The 27,446-nt window shown below is 45.6% G+C and overlaps 1 protein-coding gene across 25 annotated transcripts in view; it reads left to right on the top strand.

Annotated features, from left to right (window-relative positions):
* MAPK8IP3 (mitogen-activated protein kinase 8 interacting protein 3) overlaps positions 1-27,446 on the top strand; it is a 167,700-nt gene that overhangs the window by 109,121 nt on the left and 31,133 nt on the right. For 8 of the 25 annotated variants that reach the window (XM_075069338.1, XM_075069326.1, XM_075069337.1 and 5 more), the window contains 10 exons: positions 950-1,031; positions 10,061-10,212; positions 10,943-10,999; positions 11,528-11,698; positions 18,486-18,645; positions 20,756-20,851; positions 21,513-21,674; positions 23,886-24,051; positions 24,514-24,699; positions 25,404-25,590. In XM_075069338.1, coding sequence (XP_074925439.1) covers positions 950-1,031; positions 10,061-10,212; positions 10,943-10,999; positions 11,528-11,698; positions 18,486-18,645; positions 20,756-20,851; positions 21,513-21,674; positions 23,886-24,051; positions 24,514-24,699; positions 25,404-25,590 — 1,419 coding nt within the window. The remainder of the gene's footprint in view (positions 1-949; positions 1,032-10,060; positions 10,213-10,942; positions 11,000-11,527; positions 11,699-18,485; positions 18,646-20,755; positions 20,852-21,512; positions 21,675-23,885; positions 24,052-24,513; positions 24,700-25,403; positions 25,591-27,446) is intronic. The other 17 variants (XM_075069343.1, XM_075069342.1, XM_075069335.1 and 14 more) reach the window with 8 other exon arrangements.

The following is a 27,446-nucleotide window of genomic DNA, read 5'->3' as shown; positions in this document are numbered from 1 at the left end:
AGATCCCTTTCCAATTTAGACCTTCCCTTCTGTTGTTTCTCACAGACCAGGTTAACTCCTCCTGTGTCCAATCAGGAGTTGGGGGGATGGGGGGAACCTGGGCCCACCCTCTACACCAGGTTCCAGCCCAGGGCCCTATGGATAGCAGCAGTCTACAATGTTCCCTGTATCAGCTGTGTGACAGCTACAACTCCCTAGACTAGTTCCCCATGGCCTCCTCCCAACACCTTCTTTATCCTCAGTGCAGGATCTTCCTCCTGAAGCCCGAACATGCTTGAACTCTTCACTCCTCCAGCAGCATGCCTTCTCACGCTCCCCTTACTAACCGATGGGAGGTCCTTTTTAAACCAGGTGTCCTGGTTAGCCTGCCTGCCATAATGAATTCTAGAAAGTTCTTAATTGGCCCCAGGTGTCTTGATTAGCTTGCCTGTCTTAACTGGTTCTAGCCAGGGCCAGCTCCAGGCACCAGCTTATCAAGCAGGTGCTTGGGGCGGCCAGTCTTGACCTGGGCGGCACTTTCAGGGATTCAGCGGCAATTCAGCAGAAAGTCCCTCACTCCTGCTCTGAGCGAACGACCTCCTGCTGAATTGCCGCAGATCGCAGTTGCGGCTTTTTTTTTTTTTTTATTTGGCTGCTTGGGGCAGCAAAACCCCTGGAAGCAGCCCTGGTTCTAGCAGGTTCCTGAATACTCTAGTGCAGCCCCTGCTCTGGTCACTCAGGGGACAGAAAACTACTCATCCAGTGACCAGTATATTTGCCCTCTACTAGACACCTGTATCCCACTGGTCTGGATCTGTCACAAGGTCACAGTGGGAAAGAGGCTTGGTAAATATATTCTATACTTTCATACTCTTTTATGTATAATTCTCCAAAGGGTGACTTAGAATCTATCCAGCAACAGCTGCCAACGTATTATTTTCTGGTTTGTTTATTTCTTCTTGTTTTCTAGAGTGAAATCTGAAGTGATCGTTGCCCGACGAGAACCCAAAGAAGAGGTGGAGGATGTAAGCAGCTATCTCTGTACAGAATTGGTATATTACATTATTAAAATGCCTGTGGGGGAGAGGGGGTTAATATTCTTGTTCTGTATTACTTTATCTGAATTGTAGCTCAAAGTCACTGAGATACAGATCACTCTGTCCTTGTTGATGATGAGGGCAAAGCTGGCCAACCCTGGGTTGTTACTGCTGAACTTTGCCAGCAATAGGGTCCAGCATGTGATTTCCTCTGTTTATGTCAAATCATAAGCTGGCAGGGAGAATCGCTTCTCAGTGACTAAGCAAATCATGTCCTCAGGGTGCCTGCTGTTCAAAGAGGTGGTTTCAGAGTATATCAGTACTCTGTTCTGCATTGCTAGAATAATGTCCTCTTCAGTGTGTTCCTCCCATAGCATCTAATTTTCCTCTTTATTCAAATTGCAATCAGTTTAACTGGACAATCTGTGCTGGAGTCCATTATCATATTGCTTGCACAGATGAGCTTGTTTGATGATGTTAGTTACCTTGTAGCCTGAAAGGATTTTATGCAGTGTCTCTTGCACTTATCTGAAAACTCTAGCCAGTTCCATAGCAATAACCATTTTAACCTAATGGCTTTACATTCTCCCAATTTTGAATCAGAAAACTTTTTTTACATTCCTTTTTTTCATAATTGTTTTGAACTATCTAGCTTTGGCCACTTCCAGATGCAGGATGCCAGAGGAGGGGGACCAGCTATCTACTCCATTCTGTCCTGTCCAATGGTTCTGTGGTCATTTCTTTGGGTGTTTTTTGCTAAGATTAAGAATTTCCAGTTTTTCAACCTAGCCAAAAACCAGACAACCTAGGGAATGATAGAAATACCACCTGGAAATATCACCTCTTATGTGACAGGAAATCTGATCCACCTTCTCCCTCCTGGCTAGCACACAGAAAAGACATTCTGTTTTTATTGGCTGAAAAGTATTGGGCCAAATTAATCACTAGTGTAATTCCATTGACTTAACTGGAGTTATACCAGAGATGAATTTAGCCTATTGAAAGCTTAGAGTTCATGGCAAGTTTGCAAATCATTCCTATGAATGCTGGATGAAGGGTTCTTTTTTGGGCTGAGCTGTGCTAACAGACCTGTGTTTTAATAAAATAAAATGCAACTCCCACTAGATTTTTAATAGTAATTTCCTCTTCACTTACATACTTCCTCTGTCTGCCCCTCAGAGGAGTGAACTTCAAGGAGAAGAAAGTAGGGCTTTAGCCTGCTCGTTTCCACTAGCCCAGTTTGGTGTAGTGCTGCACCATCCAAAAGACCTACATCAGCCTTTTGGGCTGAAATGGAGATATCAACAATTATGGACAAAACCCAGTGCTGCTTCCTGGTAGCATGATTCCAACATATTTAAGGTTTCCTGTAGGCAGCCTTTTCCCCCAGTTGTCATGGAGATCTTTGCTACTTATCATGCATTGCTCTCATTTCCCTTCCCCTGAGGGGAGTGTAGCATATAAGATCTTTTTCCCTTTTCTGGTCCATATGCAGATACACAAGCCCACAACAGCCATACTTGCCTATACTAAAAGAAGGCCTACTTATGTTATCCTCCTCAGGGAGTCAGATGGAAGGTTGTTGGCAGGGAATGGGGGCCTCGGCCATTTTACAAATGGAGACATTGAGATTCTTCTTTGAGTAGATGCAGATGTGTACACCATTTAGGTATGTTCACCCAACAAGCTGAAGCTGGAGTTGGAGACCTTTGCCTAGCATTACCCTTAGAGTACAGTAACTTCTAACTTAACATCCTCCTGCTTAACATTGTTTCAAAGTTACGTTGCTGCTCCATTAGGGAACATGCTTGTTTAAAGTTGTGCAGTGCTCCCTTATAATGTCGTTTGGCTGCCTGCTCTGTCCACTGCTTGTAAGATTCTGTGGAAGAGCAGCAACTTTACAAGGGAGCATTGCACAAATTCCTGTTCTCCGCCTCCTCCCCTTCTCTCCCAGCACTTCTCCCGCCATCAAACAGCTGTTTGGTGGTGCTTAGGATTTTCTGGGAGGGCGGGGGAAGAGCAGGAATGTGGCTGCTCCAGAAAGGAGGTGGAGTGGGGGAGGGAAGAGGTGGGCCTGGAGTGGAGTGGGAACAGGAAGAGGTGGGCCTGAAGCATCCCCCAGCAAAGTCGGTGCCTGTTCTTCTAGGGGAAGCTGCTGTTGCTGCTATGCAAGGTGCTTCCTAGCATCCTTGCCTGCAGTGAGCTGTGCCTGTGTGGGATAAGCTGGAGCACCCCCTAACCACAGTACAGTACTGTACAGTATATAATGCCTTTTGTCTGCCCCCAAAAAATTTCCTCGGAACCTAACCCCCCGCATTTACATGAAATCTTGTGGGAAAATTGGATTAGTTTAACATCGTTTCAGTTTAAGTTACATTTTTCAGGATCATAACTACAATGTTAAGTGAGGAGTTACTGTACTCATGGTCCCTCTCCTGGCTTTGTGAGGCAGTGCTGCCCTGACCACCTTCAGTTCCTTCTCACCGCCCATGGCTGAAGTCAGAGCTCTGTGTGGTTGTAGATTCCCAACCTCACATTTAATCTTAGCCTAGTTTATTGTATATAGATAGTTAGTTAGTGGTAGTTAATAGATAGTGTCCCCTGGTAATGCACTCACTGGGGTTTAAACACTGTCCTTGGTGTGGAGGGGCAATTTCCAACAGCAACCTCACATGCAGTGCCTGCTTTGTCTCAGCAAGCCCCACCTTAAAGAGTGTTATTTGATTTTGTAAATCGTTCAAGAATTGGACTCAGGTGGCGCGGGACCTTTGCATCAAGCAGCTCCTGCTTGAACAGGCCATGCAGCCTGATCCAGTACCAAGGCCTCCTTGGACTGAACATCACCCTCGGACTCAGAGAGCACTGCTGCCTCTCCCAGGAGATGGAGGAGCTGTTCTCTGTCATCAGTGCTAAGGAAGAGGTCTCATAAGACCAATTGGGATTGCTCCAGGTCATGGGGTGACTCCTCTGCCTCCCCCAGGAAAAGTGTGGACTGGCTCCAGCTCACAGGATGATGAGGGTACCTCTGATCCTTCCCTGGTACCAAGTGGAAAGGGCAGAACCTTGATACCATTGTCTCTGGTTCCAGCCTCTGGGCGTCTGTTTAGTCTGGTACCAACGAGGGCAATGCCGGTACTGATTAGCCACTGTGTCAATGTATCAGGCTGCAGAAGACCTGCCTTTCCGTTTCATCCTCACTGTTGGTCCAGGACTTTCCAAGACTCCTTCCTTCAGCAGTCCCTCCAGTGGAGCATGCCGATGAATCTTCGTGCCCCTCGGAACCATACCTAGATGATCCCCTCCCCATAAAGGGCATGTAGCTGGTACTGGAATCAGTGCGGTCTTCAGTCCCGCTGCACTTAATGCTGCAGGTGTTTCCATGGCACCTCTCACTGCCCTTAACACTGACACATTCGAGTACTTCGATACAGCTATTTGTGCTGGGACCAACACTGCCTGTGGCACTGGCATGCTGCATAACAGTGGTACTGCCTTCATTGGAGGTGTTGATTCCCACCTTGTTCTGGGCAACAGATGAATTGAACTGCCTAATAGCTTCCTTGGGCATCACTCCGCCCATGTTGCTGAGATCCCAGGGCTCTGATTCAGAGTCGGAGTCATCATCCTCGCACTCTGCATCACCCGATAAATTCCAGGGGCCACCAGTGGACCTGTATGGCTTCCAGGATTGGCATGTGCCCTGTGGTCAAGATGGAGATCCCTCGCCTGGCTCCTACTGGCCTCCAATGCCCTATCCATATCCGTGGCCTCCAATGCCCTATCCATATACAGTGGGACACTCCTAGTTCATGGAGATCCTGCTCTTCATCAAGTTCAAAGCTAAAGTCACCCGCCAGATCGATGGTGGTGGCTTTGAATGAGCAACAGGCCCAGGCAGCAGTGGTCTTCCTCCCTGCGGAGCTGCCAGAGTCCTCCATCATGGGTACATCTTCCTGGGAGTGAGAGCCGGTTTTGGCTCAGCTGAGACCTCTGTCCTCATTGCCGGATGATGCTGTGCTGACGGGTTCATCCTCCCCTTCTATTCTGGATGACTTTAAGGTGTATCAGGACCTTTTGCTTTATGTAGCCACATCCCTGGGCATCTAGGTGGAGTTTCTCCACGAGAACACGCACAAATTGGTGGACATTTTAAGCCTGCCATCCCCAGGAGAGTTGCCCTCTCGATCAGTGATGTGCTCCTTGAACTGAGAGCCCTGTGGAGTATACTGGCCTCAGTACGGCTGGTGGCTAAGTGCATGGAAAAGCACTACTTGGTTCCCATGCAGAGATTTGAGGAGTTTTATTTCCACACAGCCCCAAATTCCCTGGTCATAATGGGGTAAATGACAGGGCCCAGCAGGGTAGGTTCAAGTTTACCCACAAGGACAGAGACTCCAAGCTGTGGATCTTCTGGGCAGGAAGATCTATACCTCATTGTTCCTACAGATGAGGATCGCCAATCAACAGTTTTTGCTGGGCAAGTCTGATTTCGTCAATTGGTCAGCCATGGCTAAATTCAAGGACTAGTTGCCTGAGGCCTCATGTGAGAAGTTCTGGGCATTCATTGTGGAAGGCTGTTTGGTGGCCAGAACTTCCCCGCAGTCTGCCCTTGATGGTGCAGACATCTAGGGCAGGGTCATGGCCTCAGCAGTAACTATGAGAGAAGACTTCCTGGCTGCAAAACCTGGGACTGCTCTGGACGTCCAGTAAACCATCGAGGACTTACCCTTTGACTGCCACTTCTTGTTCTCAGACAAGACTGATGATACTTTGCACTCCTTCAAGAATTCCATGACTGCTTTGAAGTTCTTGGGAGTGTACGTGCCGTCTGCGCAAAGATGCCACTATGGGGTGCAGCAACAGCAACAGTATCGTCCACAGCACTCCTTTCCCTCTGAAACAGCAGGACTACCCTGGAAAGAGGGATAGAGCCCCCAAGAGGAAGCAGTTGGGCTCAGGCTTCAGACAGTCCTCGTATCCTCCCTCAGTACAGGCTTTTGATTCCTTAGTCCAGTGCATTGGTCCAGTCACTACCCTGCCCTTTCCATCCCCATTTACAATGCTTGGGACTTGATTACCTCCAGCAGCTGGGTCCTAGACAGTATTGGATAGGCTATGCAATCCAGTTCACCTCCATGCCCCCTTCCCACATTCCTTCCCTGTCCTCTGCAGGGACCTCTCTCACCACCTCATCAAACAGGTCAGCTCTCTGTTGAAGACAGGAGTTGTGGAGGAGGTTCTACCGGAACACTGGGGGCACAGTTTTTGCTTCCAGTACTTCGTGATACAGAAATTCAAGGCAGGATTCTCAACCTTTGTGGCCTCAACAAATTCATCAAGTACATGAGATTCTGCATGGCCATTCTATCGGCTGTCTTCCCCGCACTGTCACAGAACAACTGGTTCACTGCTCTGGACCTTCAGGGCAGTTACTTTCATGTGGCAATTCTATTGAACCACAAGAAGTTTCTGCGTTTTGTGATAGGAAAATGTCACTTTCACTGTATGGTTCTTCCATTCAGGCTCTCTTCTGGCCCCTGAGTCTTTACCAATGCATGACGATGGTCATGGCATATCTCAGGAGAAAGCAGCAAAGAATCTTGTGGCACCTTATAGACTAACAGATATTTTGGAGCATGAGCTTTCGTGAGTGAACACCCACTTTGTCAGATGCAAGGGAGGAAGGGAGTTCCCATACCTTGATGACTGGTTGCTGAAGGGCAGCTCCAGAGAGGAGGTTCTTGCCCACGTTGACACCATGTTGCGTTTGCTTAACCGTCTGGGACTCATTTTAAACACTGCAAAGTCAACCTTGGCTCCCACTCAAAAAATCAAGTTCATCAGGACCCTGTTAGATTACGCGAGGATGAGGGCATTCTTGCCGACCAACTGAGGCAATTAAACAGCTCTACCTCAGTGTGCAATCTCAGCCTTTCATGATAGTCCATGTATGTCTGACCCTGTTGGGCCATATGTCCTCTTGCATGCAAGTGGTCCAGTTCACCAGGCTGTGCCTTCGCCCTCTTCAGATGTGGCTCAGGATGGTCTACTGCCCTGCCTTGCATTCTCTGATCAGGTTGCTTCATCTTCCTCCACCAGTCCTGGACTCCTTGCACTGGTGGAAGTACCCTCGCAACATGTGCCAAGGAGTCCCCATTGTGAGGCTCTCCCCGACCAAGTCTGTTGTTACCGACAGTTCCCTTCTGGGTTGAGGAACATATCTGGACTCGTTGAGGGTGCAGGGCCTGTGGTCGGAACAGGAAGCCTCACTCCATATCAATATGTTGGAACTTTGGGCCATCCACAATGCATGTTGTACCTTCTGAGACCAAAGCAAACACACAGTGGTTCACATACTGCCCAGCAATACCACTGCAATGTACAATGTGAACAAGCATGGGGGGCACGTTCCAAGTTACTCTGCCTGGAGGCAATCAACCTGTGGCAATTTTGCATTGAAGGAGACATCACTCCAGTAGCAACGCATTTGTCAGGGGAGCATAATCATCTTTATGGACCATCTCAGCAGGGTTTTCTCCCTGAGCCATGAGTGGTCTCTGAAGGAGAGTGTTCTCTGGGTTGTCTTTGAAACATGGGGTATCCCCAGGATCAACCATTTTTTGATGAAGAAAAACAGGAAGTGTTGGCTATTCTGCTCTCGACGTGGCCTCCACCCAGGCTCCCTCCAACATCTTCCACTGCAGCTGGTGATTGACTCCTCTGTATGCTTTCCACCTATTCCAGTCATTCCTCAGGTCATCCTCAAGCTCAGAGCAATGTGGGCCAAGCTCATCCTTGTTCCAGCATGGCTGAGACAGTGCTGGTTCTCAGATCTCCTTGCTCTGTCAATTCAACCTCCCATATTGCTTCCTATCCATCCCGACCTGCTTGCTCAGAACCACAGCTGCACCCTCCATCCTGTGATCAGCTCCCTGCACGTCATGGCTAAATGAAGAGGAAGATCAGTGCTTGGATGCTGTCCAAGAAGTCCTACTCAACAGAAGGAAATCCTCCACTAGGATGACCTACTTAGCAAAATGGAAATAGTTCTTGTTGGGATTCTTGGCCCATGGGATCCAACTGACAGAGGCTTCCATCCAGGACATCGTGGAGAACCTGTTACATTTTCAGAAATCGGGCCTGCGCTCAGTTCACTGAGAGTGCATTTGGCAGCAATATCAGCTTTCCATCTCCCGATTCAAGGGAAGTCAGTTTTTTCCAATGCCATGGTGACACTCCGTTCTCCAAGGATAAGGTAACACTGTGACCACAGCTAAAGTTTTTATGCAAGGTGGTCTCTGTTTCATCTGAATCAGGTGGTGTTTTCCTTAAGCCGCACTCTTCCCTGGAAGAACAGCACCTTCATACTCTGGAGGTCAGGCGATGTCTAGCCTTTTATCTAGACAGGACTAAATGGTTTTGTGTTTCGCCTCATCTCTTTGTGTCATATGCGGACTGCAAGAAGGGGCAAGCAGTCTCTGCAAAACCCATCTCTAGATGGATAAAATCTTGTATCAGGGCTGCATGTGAGAGAACTTCAGCTGCACCTGCTCAGCAGATACAGGCTCATCCAGGAGAATGCAAGCGACACTGATAGTGTTCCTCAGTGACATTTCCATACTGGACATTTGCAGGGCCTCCATGTTCTCATCCATACATGCGTTTATGGACCCCTGTGCTATTACAATATCTTCCAGAGCAAGCACAAGCCACAGAAGCGTGATCCTATGATCTTTATTTCAGTAGACTCAGAGCCCTGCCTCCGGATTGGGGTACTGCTCATGAGTCACTTAAGCAGAATACATATCTGCATCTACTCGAAGAAGAAATGGGTTACTTACTGTAATTGTGGTGCTTCAAGGTGTGATGGAGATGTGTGTTCCATGACCCACCGTCCATCCCCTGTGCATCAGAGTCTCCTCTCATGGGATTTCGATGCAAAGTAATTGAGGGAGGTCAGGGCAGTGCTGCCTCATATAGCCGGGGCCCCAGGAGCCACAGCCACGAGCGCCACCCCTCTACAGGTACTGCTAGGCAGGCTCTGGCTTTGGTGTGCTGGCTGTCAGTGGAATACACATCTGCATCATATCTTGAAGAACAAGTTACAGTCAGTAACCTTTTCTTACTGGGAGTTGGTAGAGAGGAACTAACCAGCTTGAGCCCTGCGCTTGTGACTTGCTGGACATCTTACCTGAATGATCTCCATATGGCAGGAAATTCTGCTGAGCCCCACAGAAATGCTCTTGTTTTTCAAACGTCAGTAATTGCATGCACCTTGCATTTTCAGTGACTCATTTTTTTAACTTGACAGGTAACTACTAAGAACATTGGAATTTTAGATTTTGAGGGTTGAGCCACTAGAACCACTTAGTATATTTCAGCCTGTAAAAGCCTAGTGCTAGGAAGCTCTTTGAGTGCAAGGACTATGTGCCCAAGTCTCTCCCATGTCTGTGTCTAGTGAATCATGCGCAGCGTTCTATCCCCCCCTTACAAATGGCTTTTCCTTCCTGGTCCTGGTAGCTGAGCACACGTTCTAACCCAAAATGCTTGTTGTGCTCCATCCTAACTTTTAGCCTTTAGCACTGGTTAGCTGGGGAAGTACTGCATGTGGGAATTTTGACCATGTCCTTTTCCCCATGCTGCACAGTGGTTAGTGGGAGGAAGTGCCTCCTTGGCATCCTCCCCAGAGAATCAGCCAGACTCTGAGAGAGGGAGCAGGTGAGTGCAGTCATGCCAGGTGACCAGGGAAAGCATTTTCCTTGGTGATCATTTGCAGCAGTTCCCCCTGCCCTATCATTTTCTCTTCTTATTGAAAATGAGCAGGATGCCTCCCATCTCTTCCCACCCTCATGAACAAATGCTGCTACATGGTGCTCCCTGATTTTTGTCCTCAAACTGCTGCAGAAGCCATTTGGCTACAGCTAGAGCCTCAGGTGGGAGGGGAAACATTAATCAAGATAGACAGACAACTGACAATTGTGTCTTTCATCTCCTGACTTCCTCTTTACTAATCTCACCCCCCTTCCATTTCTTGTTGGCTGAAGCAGTGCTCCTCCCCCCTGCAGGACAACATTCCCATAGCCCAGCGCCGCCGCTTTACCCGTGTAGAGATGGCCCGTGTACTGATGGAGCGCAACCAGTACAAAGAGAGACTAATGGAGCTACAGGAAGCTGTCAGGTGGACAGAGATGATCAGGTGAGGCTGGGAGTTCCTGTACAATGCGGGGCAGGGGGCACAATCTGGTCACATGTTTGGCCTGTAGGTTGGACCTTACAATTTGTGGGGCCCAAATAAAAAAATTAGTTTGTGAGTTGCTGAAAGTTCTCAGAACATAGCAGGGTCTCTGATGCTTAAAACCTGCTCTTCTGGTTCCTGTAGCTGGGGCTGGGGCTGAGAATGAGGGTGTAAGTTGTCAAGGTTACATGGAGGCCCTAGGTGGTTGTGTTTAGGGTTGGTCCTGCTGGCTAAGATGAATCTTGCAGAGTTCCCCATATGTGCCTTATAACATGGGAAAGTGACATGTAACCTGAAAGTAGCATGAGAAAGTATAACATGAGGAGTAAAGATAGCCCCTGATTAATGAATCTCTGTGGCTGCAGCTGACTGTGGCCCTGGTAGTGATTTGAGCTGATACCACTGGTACCACTTTAAATTGACAGCATTTGTTTTCACATCATACACACATAGAGACACAATCTACTCCAGTCTCCTTTCATTACTGGAGATGGCTATACCTCAAATCCTTTTGTTCATAGCATCCTTTCAATCTTGTTGCCAGAATAAATTCTTGAATGGAGGACTCCAAGTCTGCCCCCTCCCCTCTTTGCAGCTGGAGCCAACCAGCTGGCTTGAAGCTGGGTATAAATGGAGACATCTCCTTGGTCTGATGCTGAAATTAATGGTTGTCTGAAACATTTGTCCTCAGAGCTTCCAGGGAGCACCCATCTGTCCAGGAGAAGAAGAAGTCCACCATTTGGCAATTGTAAGTTACTGGATGGTCTGTGCAGACTAAAAAGAGGATAGTGTTGCTGTTACTATTTTAGGCACCAGCCTGATAGCATGAGAAGCAGAATCTCAGTAGAGATGAGCCAAAAATTCAAGCTGTTTTCTGAACCACTCTATCCTAAAAACATCATTGGTCCAGGCAAAACAGAAATCAGATCTAAACTACAGATAGCTTTTGTTTTACAAATCCTGTGGAGATTACTTACATCTGAGACTGGAGAGGTGGAATGGACTCTCTCACGTGTACTCAGAATCAGTTTACAGCAAGGGACAGTAATCATAATAGAACTGATTCAGAACAGGGTAGCCTCCACTGGTGAAATCAAACACAGACATAAGCCCATCTCTAGTGCTAATGATCACTGAACTCAAACCTGGGCAATTCCATGGAAGAATTTTCAGGACTTCTGTTCTTGTGCTTGTTTCTTCCGTATTTTGAATCTGTGTTGCAGATTGTCCTTCTGCTCTTCTCTTTCCTTATTTGTTGGCTTCTCTCCATTCCCAGCTTTAGTCGCCTGTTCAGCTCTTCCTCCAGTCCCCCACCTGTGAAGAGGAACTACCCATCGGTGAACATCCACTATAAGTCTCCAACAACAGCTGGGTTCAGCCAACGCCGCAGTCATACCATGTGCCAGATCTCTTCTGGCAGCCGCACCCTCGAATTCTTCCCAGAAGAGTGAGTCACCTGCTATGTGCAAAGCTAGATCCCTCTGCAGATCAGCCAAGTAGCAACCAAATTGTTTTAAAATGGCCCTTTTCCTTAGAGGACTGTGGCTCATATGTGACATTAATCAGTTTCATGAAGAAGATGGATCCTGCCTGTGTTACTTGTTAAGGATGATGTTTAACTCTATACTTAGCTGTAGAATTTTGCCAGGCTCTTGTGTATATCCACCTGACCTTTCACCTCTCACTTTTCCCAGGGGCAGGCTCAGCAGATTAGCTGTACACTCTCTGTCTTCCCAAATGTGAGATCTCTGGTTTTATCTTGTGCTCCGTAGGTCATGATGAGATTTCACCTAGATGAGCCAGGAACAAAGTGGCCCTGCTGTGATTCAGTTGCCCACCAGGTCTGGAACAAGTCCTGAACACTATTGTCTGCACTGGCTATGTGGGAGGATGAGGAAGGGTTTTGGTACAGATACTGGGGACTCCACCAGCAGCCTCTTTCCTCTGTCCCTTCCAGGGCTCAACTGGAGACTCCTGGGTGCTTTCTCAGCAGCACTGCCCAGGCTACAATATTTGATTTTAACACTCAGAGTGCTGGAAGAGGGACACTCAGCTGTTGCTGCTGCAGAACTGCACCCTCTGCTACAATGGACTTTTAATTCTTTGTTTATATTGCATGTGGTCTATGATTTTCTGCTTTTAGTTTTTGAGTTGTTGTGTTCTGTGGAAGGAGTTTGGATTATGTGACAGTAGAGTGCTGTTCCCTGTGCAGCTTTACAAGGGATCTGTTGGAAGTGCACTGGATCAGGAATGGCAGAGGTTCTCTCTAGACTGTGAAGGTCTATGTCAGTGGTTCTCATACTGTGGACCCCAAAGTGGATCGCAACCCCATTTTAATGAGATCGCCAGGGCCAGCATTAGACTTGTTGGAACCTGTGGCTGAAGCTGAAGCCTGAGCTTCACCGTCATCTGGGATGGCGGGGCTCACGCTATAGCCCCGTCAGAAGCGGGTAGCGGTGCAATGAAGTTTGAGAACCCCTTCTCTGTGCTATAGATTCCTGTTAGTTTCATGCTGTCCAGAATGTTCCTTTGCTGCTCTTGTTTGTACGTTGGAATGATAAAAACAACCCATTGAGAGTTGGAACTGATGTTCAAATAGCCTTTGTTATTAGTAAAATATAGCCAAAGGCCAAATTTTGCCCTGTTATGCCAGTGTAAATCAGGAGTAACTCCACTGGAGTCAGTGGAATTTCCCAGATTTACATCTGTGAAATTAAAATCACAATTTGGGCTTTAGTAAACAGCCTGATATGCTGTCTAAGGGGAGACCCATAGGAGAGGGTGACCACCAAGGTGGATTTGATTTAAATCAAATTGATTTAAATTTGAGTTTAATTCGAATATCAGGAAATTGAAATCATGATTTCGTACATAAAGTGCATTCTTGTTGGTGGTATAACCTTTCAATACATATTGCTTCACAACTCAGAGATTGATGTAGATTTCATTTTTAGAAGTACAGCACTATACATTTTAAAGTGATTTATTTTGTGAAAACTTTTCAGATAGTTTTACTGCTATATCAGAAAATGAATGATTGTTTGTTATTTCATTTACCAAAAAGGTAATTGAAGAGATATTTTGTGAAGTCATTGGAGGTGAACTATTTCCCAATTCAACAGGTTAATCATTAATATTTGAGAGATTTCTTGCCATGTATTGATTAGGAGAGGAGAACATAACAGACAGCCTTTAAATTGTTTTATTTAACTAAAACAACACATTAGTATGTGGATTTTTCTTCAACAGCAAACATATAATATAACAAAACAGCATATGAATTTTTTAATTTTAAACATTAAGTTTTTAAATCAGTGTTTTTGTTAAAATTATTTTAACTAAATTAGTATAAATATTAAAAATTTAAATTGGACTATGTCATCCAGGTCAACATGAGAAACTTATAATATTTTGGCTCTGCAGGCTAACTCAGTCATTTCACGCTTCATTTTCGCGTTTTGTTCATAAATCTGGAAAAGAATAAACAACTTCCTGCTTTTTTCAGATCCCAACGATTTCTCAGCTTTGGAATGAATTATCCAAAGGAAGAAAATATTCTTTCTAACGCCATCAGAAGAAGCTACTGCTGTTAAAAGTGAGATTATCACTTCCCTCTGATCAAAGTGCTGGTAAGTGACGTTCCACAAGTTCAACTAGTGTGATTTCTTCTTTAAACATCTCAGCAACATATCTATTTCTTGACATGGGTTCACCCTTACCTGAAGTTTATTATAGTTGGGATGTGGATGATGGAGATGCCTCGGATGTGCACATTATCAGCCAAGCTCCTCTTCCTTCAGAGTTAGATTGACTGTACTGAGTATTAGAGAATATGTTGCAAGAGAAAATAAACTGGAGATAAGTAGCTTTCCCATTCAAAGTTTTCTTTTAATGCTTGTAATTTACTCTGGTCATTGTCATGTTCCTCTTTTTATAGGATTCTCACTGAGTTCCTTCCGAATTCTTCCAACAGCATGAGCAATTAAAAACAGCGATTTCCTGCCATTTTGTTCAAGGGCTACAGAGAATAGGCTTCAGGGACACTTACATGTGTTCAACATCTCTCTCTAAGCCAATGTTGGAACGTTTGCTGTGACAGTGCCATCTATATTTTCACGATTTTTGTTCACAACTGTCATCAGATAGGCCAGTTCTTGATTAAGTGCTAAAACAGTCGCACTACTGTAGTTTCCAATCACGAACATCGTCTAGTGGCGAAGTTAGCTTGGTCTCCCCACTTTTTTCAGACAAGTCTGCGTGCAAGAGTGTTTTACGGAGTATTTTTCCATATTTCACAACAGCTGTTAGCCTCATTTCTGGAACACTGAAGTCTTGGCTAGGAGGTGCATCAAATGGCACTCGTCACCATGTGTTATTAGCTTAGTGATCTCTTCGCTCTCTTTCTATATAATTTTCTTTCTCATCTTGGACACATTTGCAGCATTGGTCTTGTGACCAAGCGCATACTAAACATTTTGAATTTTTTTCACAGTTTGTTATAGCCTTTTACTGCTACTTCTTGTAAGTATTCTGTTGTTGTGCATTTCCATGATGTATCCCAATGTTTCATGCAAGAAAGCATTCCCCTTCTTCTGTCTCACACAAGCACAATACAGCAGGATCATTGTGGGTATATTGGCTCCACTCCATCAAGACCAGATTAAAATGTTTTATCTCCCAGACCTTTTCTACAGCTGCCAATTCTTTTTCATACACTTTATCCAACAATTTGCCTGCGACATCGGCTCTCTTGGGTGGACTGTATCCTGGTCTTAATGACTGAACCATGTTAATGAAGTTTGGGTTCTCAATCATACGGAAAGGAGATTTTGTTGCAAAAACAAACTGGGCAATTTTTTCATCGGTTACCTCTTTTTTTAATCTGCTGGTTCTTTTCACAAATTTATCTATGGTTTCTGGATGATGGAGGGTTTTTTGCTAAAGGTAATATACTGAGACTATGTGACATACCTGATGTGACTGAAACACTATCCTTGGCAGATAACTCTGAAACTATAGAAAATGATGGTGATCTCGAAGGTGGACAGTCTTCAGAATCCTGTACGTTGAGGATGGATTCTTCTAAATAAAATAAGTCAGTGCAGTTATTTAATTATTATTACCATACTGCTCATTTAGTATTACTCATTCATTCACTGACACTCAGTACTACTTTAAAGATGAAATTGTAAAAGGAAGTTCTGCCTATTTCAGCTATTTATTTTTTTTATCACAACTGCATCTAAATTGATAATACCGTAGAATAGAAGATCCTACATGTTCAGACGTGTTCTTTTCATCATCTTCAACGCAGCTTCCTCCTGAGAAGGAACACTTCTCATGATATTGTTTCATTTGGGAAACCAGGCCCTGCATTTCTTTGTTGCACTGTTTGCATTTTGCACGCATGCCTGGCTTACCCACAGGTAGAGGGGTATTTCATTATTTAATTAAAATATTCCCAAACTGGGTCTCTTTTATGCCCTGCTGTCATTATAGGTTTTCCCTTCTAGTGAGAGAATGGTATGGTAGATCTCAAATCAATGAAGGCTACATTCAGAAAGACCTCAAGCCTTCTGGAATATGCTTCTCAAACAGTTTCACTTTTGGTTCTATTGCCTGTGCTTCCCTTCTCACATTTATCTCCAGACGACTTCTTCTTGTCCTGATCTATTCCGCCCCCAACGATCTTCTATTCACTGAACTTTTTGAAACTTTGCACTTTTAGGGAGAGGCGAGGGATTGACTCTGTACACAAATTTGCAGAGGGACAATGGGGTTGAGGTCTGTTATTTCTCACCTCTATATATTATTTATTTATTTAAAAACATTTCTGCTGTTAACAAGCATGTTATCTCTGGAGACATGAATTCACAGTTTGAGAACCTCAAAACTAAGTATCTCTGATGGTATCTTCTAGACTGAGCACGGAGTCCCATTGGGTAGATAGAAAGATTAACCTATAGAGAGGCCCCTGGAGCTCCATAAGATTGAGTCCCTAATCCATGAACTACTGGAACTCATTTACAAAACTTTTCTTAAACATTACATGACTATATTGTCTCATACTATAGAATTTGAATTTGTAATCCTTATTCCATGATGAGGTATCTTTGAGCTATAATGTATCTTAATTAAAACTATCTTCAGATGGGTTTTTTTCCTCAAAAACTGATTTCATCACTTTATCCACTTTAGAATTTCACGGAAGGCAACATGCAAGAAAAACATTTTGACAAAGCCTGCCATTTTCATCTTTTTAATACTCTGTCTACATGTCAAACCACAGCCAGGGAACTGTCTCTGCAGTAGACATAGTGTCCTAAAATGTCCTACAAAGCTAATGTACCTGCTGCTCTTTAGCTAGCACCCAAAGACGTGTTCCTCCAAACAAAGCACAAACCAGTAATTTCACAGCTTGAAATAATAATTTTCTAGCTTCTGCAAGACTGCCCTGAAAGAACCCAGAGGTTACTGAAACTGGTTCTTTTATTTCCCCTGCCCCGATCCTGTTTCTTTGGAATTCTTTGCTATGCAGTTCCATGCAAAAGACAGTGCTACCATACAAGACAATCATACTACAGTCCTTAGCATTATTAGACCTATATGTGTAATATTACATCATCTTAGGCTGAAACAGTTCACTGTGCAATGTCTCACCCTATACAGACATAAATTTATTCCAACTATATAAATATTACAAGGTCAGTTTTAGTCTAACTAAACTCCATTTTAACACAACTTTCATCTATCTATCTATATAAAATCTAAAATTCCATTCAATGAAAACTAGGCATGACTATACCTTCTTGAGAATGTAAACAAGGAATAATATTTTGTAGTTTTAAATCAGGAAACAAAAACACAGCATCTCTACCATCTTTCAAAACATATTCTTCTTCCAGAAACTTTTAATTTCTCTTTTTCAGTTACTTTTTCTACTAAACATCTGTTTAGAACTGATTGTTACATTTGTGTGTGGTAGGAGTGGCATATTAGAAGCATAGCACAAAGTTATTTTAGTGTATGTTAACATTTAAGGTGTTTTTTTTTTAAGGAATGTAACAGTTATGCTTTCTGTTCAGATTAATCGTTCCTNCCTCACCGCAGCTGGAACTGGGAGCATCATGGAGGCGATGTTCTTGGCCTCTGAACTGGAGATGAAGACATGTCACTTCTGCACCCAGGGCCAGATTTACACCTTACATGCCTCTAGGCACAGACTCTTCAGAGCCGACCCCCTGCCTATAGCTTCCCTTCATGTTTTCCATAAGAAATTAAACAAAGCAAAATATAAACATAGCCTCTCCAGGAAGGCATGAGATCTTCCAGCACGCATGATGCTCCCAGCCCGAGGCAGGAAGCAGCCCATCCGCCCCAGGCGAGGTGCAAGTGTGGTACTGTGCCTCTTCCCACGGCTCTGCCTGTGCAAGTGAATGGGGTGCAGGCCCCGCCCTCTCTTTCCCTTCCCAGCATGAGGCGGAGGCAGTGGGGCGGCCAAGACTGGGAAGGGACTGGAACACTCCCCACCAACTTCAGCAGCCGCCCTGCCCAGCTGCAGCTCAGCTCCACCTGGCGGGCTGACTCAGACACTCACCTGCTCCAGCCCCACAGGCTGGGCAGCCACCAACCCATGCCAGGAGCCTTGCTGCCCACAAGGGAGCTGTATGTATTAAATTTTTTAACTTTTAACCCACTTTTGACTTTTAAATGCCCCTAGAGCACCAGTACCCCTAGGCATGTGCCTACTGTGCCTAACTGGAAATTAGGCCCTGGTTACACCCCCTACTTGGTGGCCACTTGTTCTGCAGTTTCAAAGGAATTGCTCACAATCTGAGCAAGCCAACAGAGAGGGTTTTAAAATGTGGAAAAGATTAAACAGTTGATTGGAATGAAAGAAGGAGAGACTTGGAATATCTTCCAGCTGAGGTCATGGGGTCAGTAAAATGCAAAGGAACATAACCTGATAATCATAGGGTCTCCCATGAATGTTTGTCTCCAAGAAAGCTGGTTCTCCATCTCTGAAGGGTTCTAGGAGTGCTCCCAAGGACCTAGATGGAAAGGAGCTAGAGATTAGGGCTTCCCTGGGTCCATCTCTCTTGTTTCCTGCTCCTCCTTTTCTCTTGTCAAAGACACTTTTATTTCCTACTTTGTATTATTTGACCTCTGACTGCTTCTCTTCCACCTGCCATGACAATGCTTCCTTGACCCTCTGCCTCTGTTTTTAACCATAGATTGAGAAGTAACACTGTTGCTTCTCTCCTCAGTGACTGTACATCATCCACACGTCGTGAACAGAAGCGCGAGCAGTACCGCCAGGTCCGAGAGCACGTGCGGAATGATGATGGTCGATTACAGGCCTGTGGGTGGAGCCTTCCCGCCAAGTACAAGCAGGTAGGAACCATTTGCTGCAAGGCTGAGGGGGAAGAACAGGTGATTACAATCCCAAATGAAACCAGTAGAGACCTATCTCCTCCTATTGGTAAATATACTTTTTATTGGTACAGCATTTGAATTAAAGATACTGTAGACACATGCTGTCTGTCTGGTGAGCTTGTGTCAAATTCATCCTTTCTGTATGCCCTCTGCAGTCATTGGAGGGGGAGTTCTCTTGCTTGGAAGTTTCTGAAAGAACTCAGTCTGGAAGCAGCAGTAATTGTTCCTCCACCAGAGCCCATGCATATTTTTATTTATTTTATTTTTTCAATTTAGTCCATACACAGGCTCTGAGTGCCATGCCAATTATTTAAAATTACAAACCCAGATACAACACAGTCAGCTGTCTGGTCTGCCCAGCAGCAAGATGAAATACCATCACCCCACTATGTTGGCCTACACCTCAATCCATCTACCTCTCATCAAAGGTCAGGTGATGGAAATGGGCCCTGCAATGGGCCCTGAACGTTGACAAATCCCCAGGCTGCTTTGGTGCTGGGTGGAAGGACATGCCAGTGTCCTGGGGCCCTTACAGAATGCGCTGCCAGCTACCTGCTCTCATTCGATCAAGGGAGAATATACCAGTGATGTCTGTGCCAACCATATGTCACTTTCTGGGGGGCAGTCTAGACCAGTGAGGGGTTGTGTCATTGCCTGCCCTGTAACTCCCCAAGTGCTTCAAAAGGTTCTGCTGTTTGGTGCTCTTCTCTGGATTTTTCCAGCCAGCAGACAAGCCTGCACTGAGTGTCTGTGGGTTAAGCAGCTCTGATTCCAGCAGCCATGCTCTGGTTACACCTGGCAAGATGACCCCAACACACTCACAATCCCAGTTTTTTCCAAAACCGTGTGCTCTGCAATGTCCAGCTCTCTCTTGGACCATTCAGAGAGATTTAAGGTTTGTTTGTTCCTTTAAAGATACAATATCCAACAGCTTGCTACATTAGCTAGAGTTCACATTCACTTTAAATCAAACACAGCACTGGGTTGGGTTAGATTAAAAGTAAAACAAGTTTATTAACAATACGAGATTGGATTCTAAGTGAGTTCAAATATAAAGGGTAGAGTTGGAAATGGTTACAAGCAAATACCAGTGAAAAATGCTTTCTAGTGGCTAAGGCTTAACAAAACAATCTACAGCTTTATTCAAGCCTTTATTCTTACCAGTCTACCTTCAAGCAAGATGATGGACCACTCCTCTTGTCAGGATCTCCCACAAAGTTCAAAGTGCTCAATTCCTTAGTCATCTCAGGTGAAAGATAACTGGGGTTTCTTTTCCCTTTTATAACCTAGTTAATTTTTCTGAAGGATACCCACCAAAATAAAGTTCATTAAGCTATTAGGAAGGCAACATGGAGTCTGGTGGTGGAGGAAGCTCCATGCTGGTTTCTTCCCTCCCATCCCCCAGTGTTTGCTACAGTGCAAATTACTCTGTTTTCTGCAATCTCCTCCCTTGCTGTCTTGATGGTCTTGTTTCTATGTTATTTGCATTCCCATTATCTCTTAATGAACATTGAATGTCATTCAGCCACCTGGAAGGCATCGCCCTTTGTCTAGAGTGGAATAACTTTAGCCCTGCCTGTCAGGACACACAATTTCCAATATGTTTGTAATTTTGAATTTGTGTTCCGTACTTACACCAAACAGTAATATTAATGATCAGTGATTTCTATTGATAGCTTATATGACACTTTTTGGATACAAGTTATGACCTTAGTGAGTTGGAATACACTGAACTGGTCATGCCAGCTGTAACTCACTCACTACCAGCTAGAGTGAACCCTTGGCCCTCTTGCATTGGGATGCTGTTAGAGTCACACTATAGTTCTGGCAGTGTATCATGGTGAGAGAGGTGGTCTCACAGGTATACTGGTTCCAGGCCATTTGAGGCTTCATTCCGTACAAGGTGTGTGATGAAGCATACGGAGGCATTGGCAGTGAGCAACTGCAAGGTTTTTCTAAGGCTAATTTTTTTTGTTACGCCTTTGTGGCTATAGCTCTATTGTTATACCTGGCTTATAATCATATCACACCCTTGTACTGTCTTTCTCTGTCTCCTCTTCCCCCACAGCTGAGTCCCAATGGTGGCCAGGAAGACACCCGCATGAAAAATGTCCCTGTGCCTGTGTACTGTCGGCCTCTAGTGGAGAAGGACCCCACCATGAAGGTAAACATTCAGCTATAGGCTGTTCTGCATACCATTGTGACTGTGAGTGGTGCACATCCCTGGGTATGGATTATGGTCAGATTACTGGTGCAATTTTTAGCTTGTATGAAATTTTTGACATGGCCCAATTGTTCCAAATTTCTGTTAAATCTGAAGACTTCTACTCGTGCTTTGCCTTTGGAATGGCTTATTTCTAATGCGTGTAGGACAACAGTACATACTGCAGAGTCATGCCCTAACAGCCCTGTTTCCAGCTGGGGACTCTGTTAGTGCTACCTGTTCTATGGTTACTGATGTGTAAAGAAAACATTCTGTTTCTCCACCTAGGAGAGTCTGGGGACCCTTTTCACTGCAATGCTGTGGACTTTTCACCAGCTTGATTTTAGGTCACACACACAGTTTATTATTTTCTTTCTCTTTTAATATCTACTAATCATATTTGCTAAATTGTCTCTGTGGAAATGTAGTAGCTTCTATTAGACAGCAGATTTCCTCTTTCCTTCCTCCCCTAAATTGATTGTGGTTTCTGGTAGAAATCAACTTACATTTTTGTAAGTGTTGGGTATGTGCATAGAATGCTTTGCAGAGGTACTTGGATTAAGTAAGGTTCTGGTCCCCAAATAGTTCTTAGTCTGTTAAGATTTCTGCTTTGATCATTTAGTTGTGGTGTGCAGCTGGAGTCAACCTGATGGGTTGGAAGCCTTTTGAACAGGATTCTGGGAGTGGACAGAAGTCAGATCCTGGACGTGATCCTCTCACTTGTGACCGGGAGGTGGAAGGAGAGAATACCAAGAGTAACCACATATCTCCAGAAAAGAAAAAGGTCAGAAAAGGGACCCTCTGGTTCTCTCTCCTACTCTTTCTGTCCTCACCTGCCTCCCTTATATGGCACACCCATCATCATAGTATTAGAACCACAGTAACTCCTCACTTAATGTTGTAGTTATGTTCCTGAAAAATGCAACTTTAAGTGAAACAATGCTAAACGAATCCAATTTTCCCACAAGATTTCATGTAAATGCGGGGGGTTAGGTTCCAAGGAAGTTTTTTGGGGCAGACAAAAGGCATTATGTACTGTACTGTACTGTGGTTTGGAAGTGCCCCAGGCTTACCCCACACAGGCACAGCCCACTGCAGGCAAGGATGCTAGGAAGCATCTTCGCAGCAGTAGCGGCAGCTTCCCCAGAGAAGAACAGGCACCAACTTTGCTGGGGGATTCTCCAGGCTCACCACTTCCCACTCCCACTCCACCTCCTCTCCGGAGCAGCCACATCCCCGCCCCTTCCCCCGCAAGTCCTAAGCGTTGCCAAACAACTGTTTACCAGCACTTAGGACTTTCTGGGAGGGAGGGGGAAGAGTGGAGACGTGGCACTTCCCCGCTTTTCTCCCTCCCTCCCAATGCTTCACGTTTAGGACTTTCTGGAAGGGAGGGAGGGGGAAGAGCGGAAACACAGTGCTTCCCCGCTCCTCTCCCTCACTCCCAGAAAGTCCTAAGCACCGCTAAACAGCTGTTTGGTGGTGGGGGAAGCGCTGGGAGGGAGGGGAAGGATGCGGAGAAGAGGAACTTGTGCAATGCTCCCTTATAAATTCACTGCTCTTCCACAGAATCTTACAAGCAGTGGACAGAGCAGGCAGCCAAACGATGTTATAAAGGAGCATTGCATAACTTTAAACGAGCATGTTCCCTAATTGAGCAGCGACGTAACTTTGAAATAATGTAAGCGGGAGAATGTTAAATGAAGAGTTACTGTATGTCTAATATGTACTGGCTGTTTGCATAGTCTTTCCTCCTGTTACCATTGGTTTAATATCTATGCAGCATTGTCCAGTGATAAGCACAGGTGCTATTCCCAGCTCCGCCAATGACTCTGATCTTGGACAAGTCATGTACCCTGCCAAGCCTCCATTTTCCCCTTTGTAAAGTGCTTGGAGATCTACAGATACAAGGTGCTTTATTAGAATAAAAGGATCATTTGATGCTGAATGACAATGCAGTCTTTCATAAATAGTATCAGGATTCAGGCAGGAACAGGATGTGTTGAGAATCATGGTATTGGAGCTTGGGTGCAAAATGGCTAATGCTGCTTCTGTAATACAGAAGCGTTGCTGTCCGGCTATCAAGCAGACAGATGCAGTAATGGCAGGCAACTCAATGGCTCATTTCATTCAGCTTTCCAAATGGTGAAATGTTAGCAACTATGAGGATGGAAAGGGATAGAGCCAGTGAAGACTGACTTGTAACTGGTAAATAATGAAAGGGCAATAGAGCTGTAAGTTGCTCTGTAAATCTTTGCAAGGTTGTGGCTACTCTTGGCTTCCATGTCTTCCCACAGTAGGATGGCTGCTAATCCTCTGGGAAGGAGGATAATACAGCAATAGATTTCTAATAACCGGTGGGTTTCACCCTCAAGCCCATCTGCCTCCCAGTTGTATTTTGAGCTAAGAAGTGGGTTTATTGCTAGGTGTGTTGGTGAGCTCATTCCTTGCCCTGTTTTACCATTGCAAGAGAGGTTTTAATGGAACGAGACGCTGCTTCTGAACTTCCCATTCTAGAAAGCAACTTTTTTCACGGAACATAAACCCAGTGAGATACTGACCCAATGTTAAAACATTTTGAAGCCACCAAAATGGATTGGTTGTGCTAATAGTAGACAGAACCTTCCTTGCTTAGGGAGTTCAAGTGCAACCCAGGTTATAGTAACTAAATGTTGTTACTATCTGACTCTCTTTGGTGACTTGTATGAAATGAGTTCCCAGTATCACTAATTGTAAGTCTCAACGGCGAGGCTAAGGACCAAACTCCCCACTCGCCCCATAGGTAGTCTCTGCAAGCTTGGGCTGAGGTATGCTGAGGCTGCAGCATGGCGGAAGTTTGCATTGTGGCTGCCTATTTTTGTGCATCTTCAGAGGCTAACAAGAGGTGTTCACTCTCCAGAGCTGGCAGGCTGGTGTCTTCAATACTAATGTTGTCAAAGATTGATTAGCTGGAGTCTCAGGAGTGCTGATTCTTTTCCTGCATTTTTATCTCCTGCAGGCAAAGGAGCTGCATGAGATGGATGCCACATCCAGCCGAGTCTGGATCCTCACAAGTACCCTCTCTACAAGTAAAGTCGTGATCATCGATGCCAACCAGCCTGGCACAGTGGTGGATCAGTTTACTGTCTGTAATGCCCACGTACTCTGCATTTCCAGCATCCCTGGTAAGTGAGAAAAGGCACCTTTCAAGCTTGAACAGATTCATCAACTCTTCAGATTTGTCGCAAATGATTCTTAGGTGTTCTGTAGCTAACAAGTGGGACCTGCTGTGACCAGTTCAGCAGCTGTGTCCACAGATGGTCACCCATATCCTGCCTTCATGTAGAACCAGACTGTAGAGACTTTACCTATGTTGATGAGCACTTATTCATGTAAGTAGTTTCTTTGACTTCCTGAAGTCTACTCATGTGAGCAGGTGCTCATCAGGGTGAGTAAGAGCTCCACAAACCTGGCCCTGATATGGAGGCTGGGCAGGGCACTCTCCAAGGGGCTGTGGTGTCTTCATGAGACTGGTAAACTCACCATCAGAATGTCATATCTCTATGGATATCTCAGGAATACTGCTAAGCCAAAATTGGGCAGAGTGGCTATTACACTTATGGAAGAGTCTCTTCCTTTCCCTTCAGCGGCTAGTGACAGTGACTATCCTCCAGGCGAGATCTTTCTGGAGGGAGACGTGAATCCAGAAGAGTCATCTGGAACAGATGGAGTTCTTGCAGGAATCACTCTGGTGGGTTGCGCAACCCGGTGCAACGTACCACGCAGTAACTGTTCTTCTCGTGGAGACACTCCCGTGCTGGATAAGGGACAGAGTGAGTCTCAGGACTAAGGTCTCATGTTGATCTGGTTTTCACCCTGTGCCTACAACAAGGCATATATAGCCACATCCTCCTTCATCTGAGTATTCCCCTTCCTGGCCTGAAGTCCTTGGGGATCCCCAAGAAGTCTTGCAGTCTGGTCTAAGTCATAAACATCTTGGGCATCCCATTTTGTTTGAACCTTTGAGACCTTCTATTTAGAATCCAAAGTGTTCCTTTCCTCTTCCCTATGAATGATCCAGATCACACTGTGCACTACTGGGGTTAACGGAGTGGAATATTTTGGACAGATGACATGTCCTCGATCTATCACTTTTGCTGCTGTTCTTAGCATTTTCTTTTACCAACCCATGTCTTTCTATAAACGCACTAATTCACTGAGGTGAGCGAAAAAGTCAGTGCAGGAAGGGAAGTAAAATTATTCTGAGCAGATCCTCAGTGGAAAAGGTGGCCATAGAGGGTTTCTGACACCCTATCAGACATAGACCACACCTCACCTTAAAATACTCTTAGACTCTTCTTCTGCAGAGCAGAGATCTCTCTTTAGTACTCCCCCATCTATACACAGGCTTGGGGAATCTATAATAGCAGATCAAAAGCTGTCTGACTTGCAAGAATAATCATAAAACCAGAAACGTTATATAGTGTTCCCTCCTTCTTGTTTCCCATCCACCTTGCAACATTTTCCCCTTCTCTAGGTGAGGTGGCTGCAGTCAGCAATGGGAAGATCAATCAGTCCCAGTCCACGGAGGAGGCAACAGAAGCCACAGAGGTACCAGAGAGTGGTGCAAATGAAACAGAACCAGCTCAAGTCCGGCCTGGTCCACTTACAGAGCATATCTTTACAGATCCAGCTCCAACTCAGGCACCTATTAGACAGAACAGGTAGGCTGGCTTCATGGAATATACTCTCTTGTCTTATACTTAGATATACGCTCCTTGGGGCAGGAACCGTCTTTTTGTCCTGTTGTAGTGGGGCGGTTACCCCACTCAGCCCTGAAGGGGTTAAAACAGCCCTGGGAAAGGGTTGCTCCGGAAAGCCAATAAGGTAAGCTGATTGGGGAAGCAGCACAACTGGGGCCACGTCTTTATCAGGCCACGTCTGGCCCTATAAAATGGCTGTGAGGCAGCTGCTGAAAGAGTCTCTCTCCAGCAGTGGAGAGAGAAGGACCTAGCTGCCTGGGAGCAGGTTACCAGAGGTAAAGCAGTGCTGGGGAAAAGCAAGAGGAGCTGGGGAGATCCAGCCTGGCAACACCCACGGCTGCAGGCTTTGTGCAAGGCCTAAAGGATGTACTGGGGCTGCAGAGGTGTAGCCTGGGGTTAGGCAGAGGCAGCTGGTCCCAACCTCTTGTCGATGATGAGTGGTCATGACAGACTGCAGTTTGCCCCAGTGAGTGAGGGCTTGATGATGACTGGCAGTAGCCACTGAGGCAAGGTGGGCTAGAGGGTTGGGGGTTCCCCTGGGAGGGGAGACCCAGAGACTGCAGGGGTACTGTAGAGGGCAGAACCCCGGGGGAAGGGGTACCGGGGTCCAGGAGGGACACGGGGGTCTGAGGCAAGTGGGACATCGGCCAGCAGAGGGTGCACTGGAGCTGGAGAGCTAATTCCCAGGACAACCAGCAGGAAGCACCGCATCAGTGAGTCCTCACATTGCTACACCTATGTTTGTACAGCACCTACCACAGTGGGGTTCTGATCCATGAAAAGGAATCCTCGGTGCGATGGGAATACAAAAAATAAATAATAACAACAATAATACAGTTGTTGGCCATCAATCTTTGCCTGCATCAGCTGTTTGTGATGAGTAAAATGAGGTGGTCAGCCTGTTTTTTGGGGGCAGATTCAAACTCTCATCACTTTCATGCCAAATCAGTATCACAGATGGGATAACCAGGTAGAGAAGAAATAAAATGAAACAAATGTGGTTCAGCCAACAGCCATGGTTGGGCCGCCCACTGCTCCCTTCCTCCCTGTCCTCCTAACTGCCTGACTCCTCACCTCCCTCCCGCTTGCCACTCGCCTCCCTGTTCACCTTCTCACCCCACTCGCCCTCCCATCTCCTGCCTCACCTCCCCGCCCGCCTACTCAAGCTTACAAGAAGTGGAAATCTGGACAGATGACTAGGGAGGAGTATAAAATATTGCTAGAGCATGCAGGGGTATAATCAGGAAGTCCAAGGAACAATTGGAGTTGCAGCAAGCAAGGGATGAGAAGGGTAACAAAAAGGGTTTCTACAGGTATGTTAGCAACAAGAAGGAGGTCAGGAAAAGTGAATGAATGAGGGAGGCAACATAGTGACAGATGATGTGGAAAAAGCTGAAGTACTCAATGCTTTTTTTGCCTCCGTCTTCACAGACAAGGTCAGCTCCCAGATTGCTGCACTGGGCAACACAGTATGGGGAGGAGGTGAGCAGCCCTCAGTGGTGAAAGGACAGGTTAAGGACTATTTAGAAAAGGCTGGACATGCACAAGTCCATGGGTCCAGATCTAATGCATCCAAGGGTGCTGAGGGAGTTGGCTGATGTGATTGCAGAGCCATTGGCCATTATCTTTGAAAATTCATGGCGGTGATTGGGGGGAGGTCCTGGATGATTGGAAAAAGGCAAATATAGTGCCCATATTTAAAAAAGGGAAGAAAGAGAAACCCAGGGAACTACAGACTGGTCAGCCTCACTTCAGTCCCTGCAAAATCATGGAGCAGGTCCTCAAGGAATCCATTTTGAAGCACTTGGAGGAGAGGA

This window comes from Chelonoidis abingdonii, chromosome 9 (genome assembly GCF_003597395.2).
Source record: "Chelonoidis abingdonii isolate Lonesome George chromosome 9, CheloAbing_2.0, whole genome shotgun sequence".
In the NCBI taxonomy this organism is placed as follows: Eukaryota; Metazoa; Chordata; order Testudines; family Testudinidae; genus Chelonoidis; species Chelonoidis abingdonii.
The sequence above is the reverse complement of the archived record's forward strand: the minus strand, read 5'-3'. Positions and strand labels throughout refer to the sequence as shown.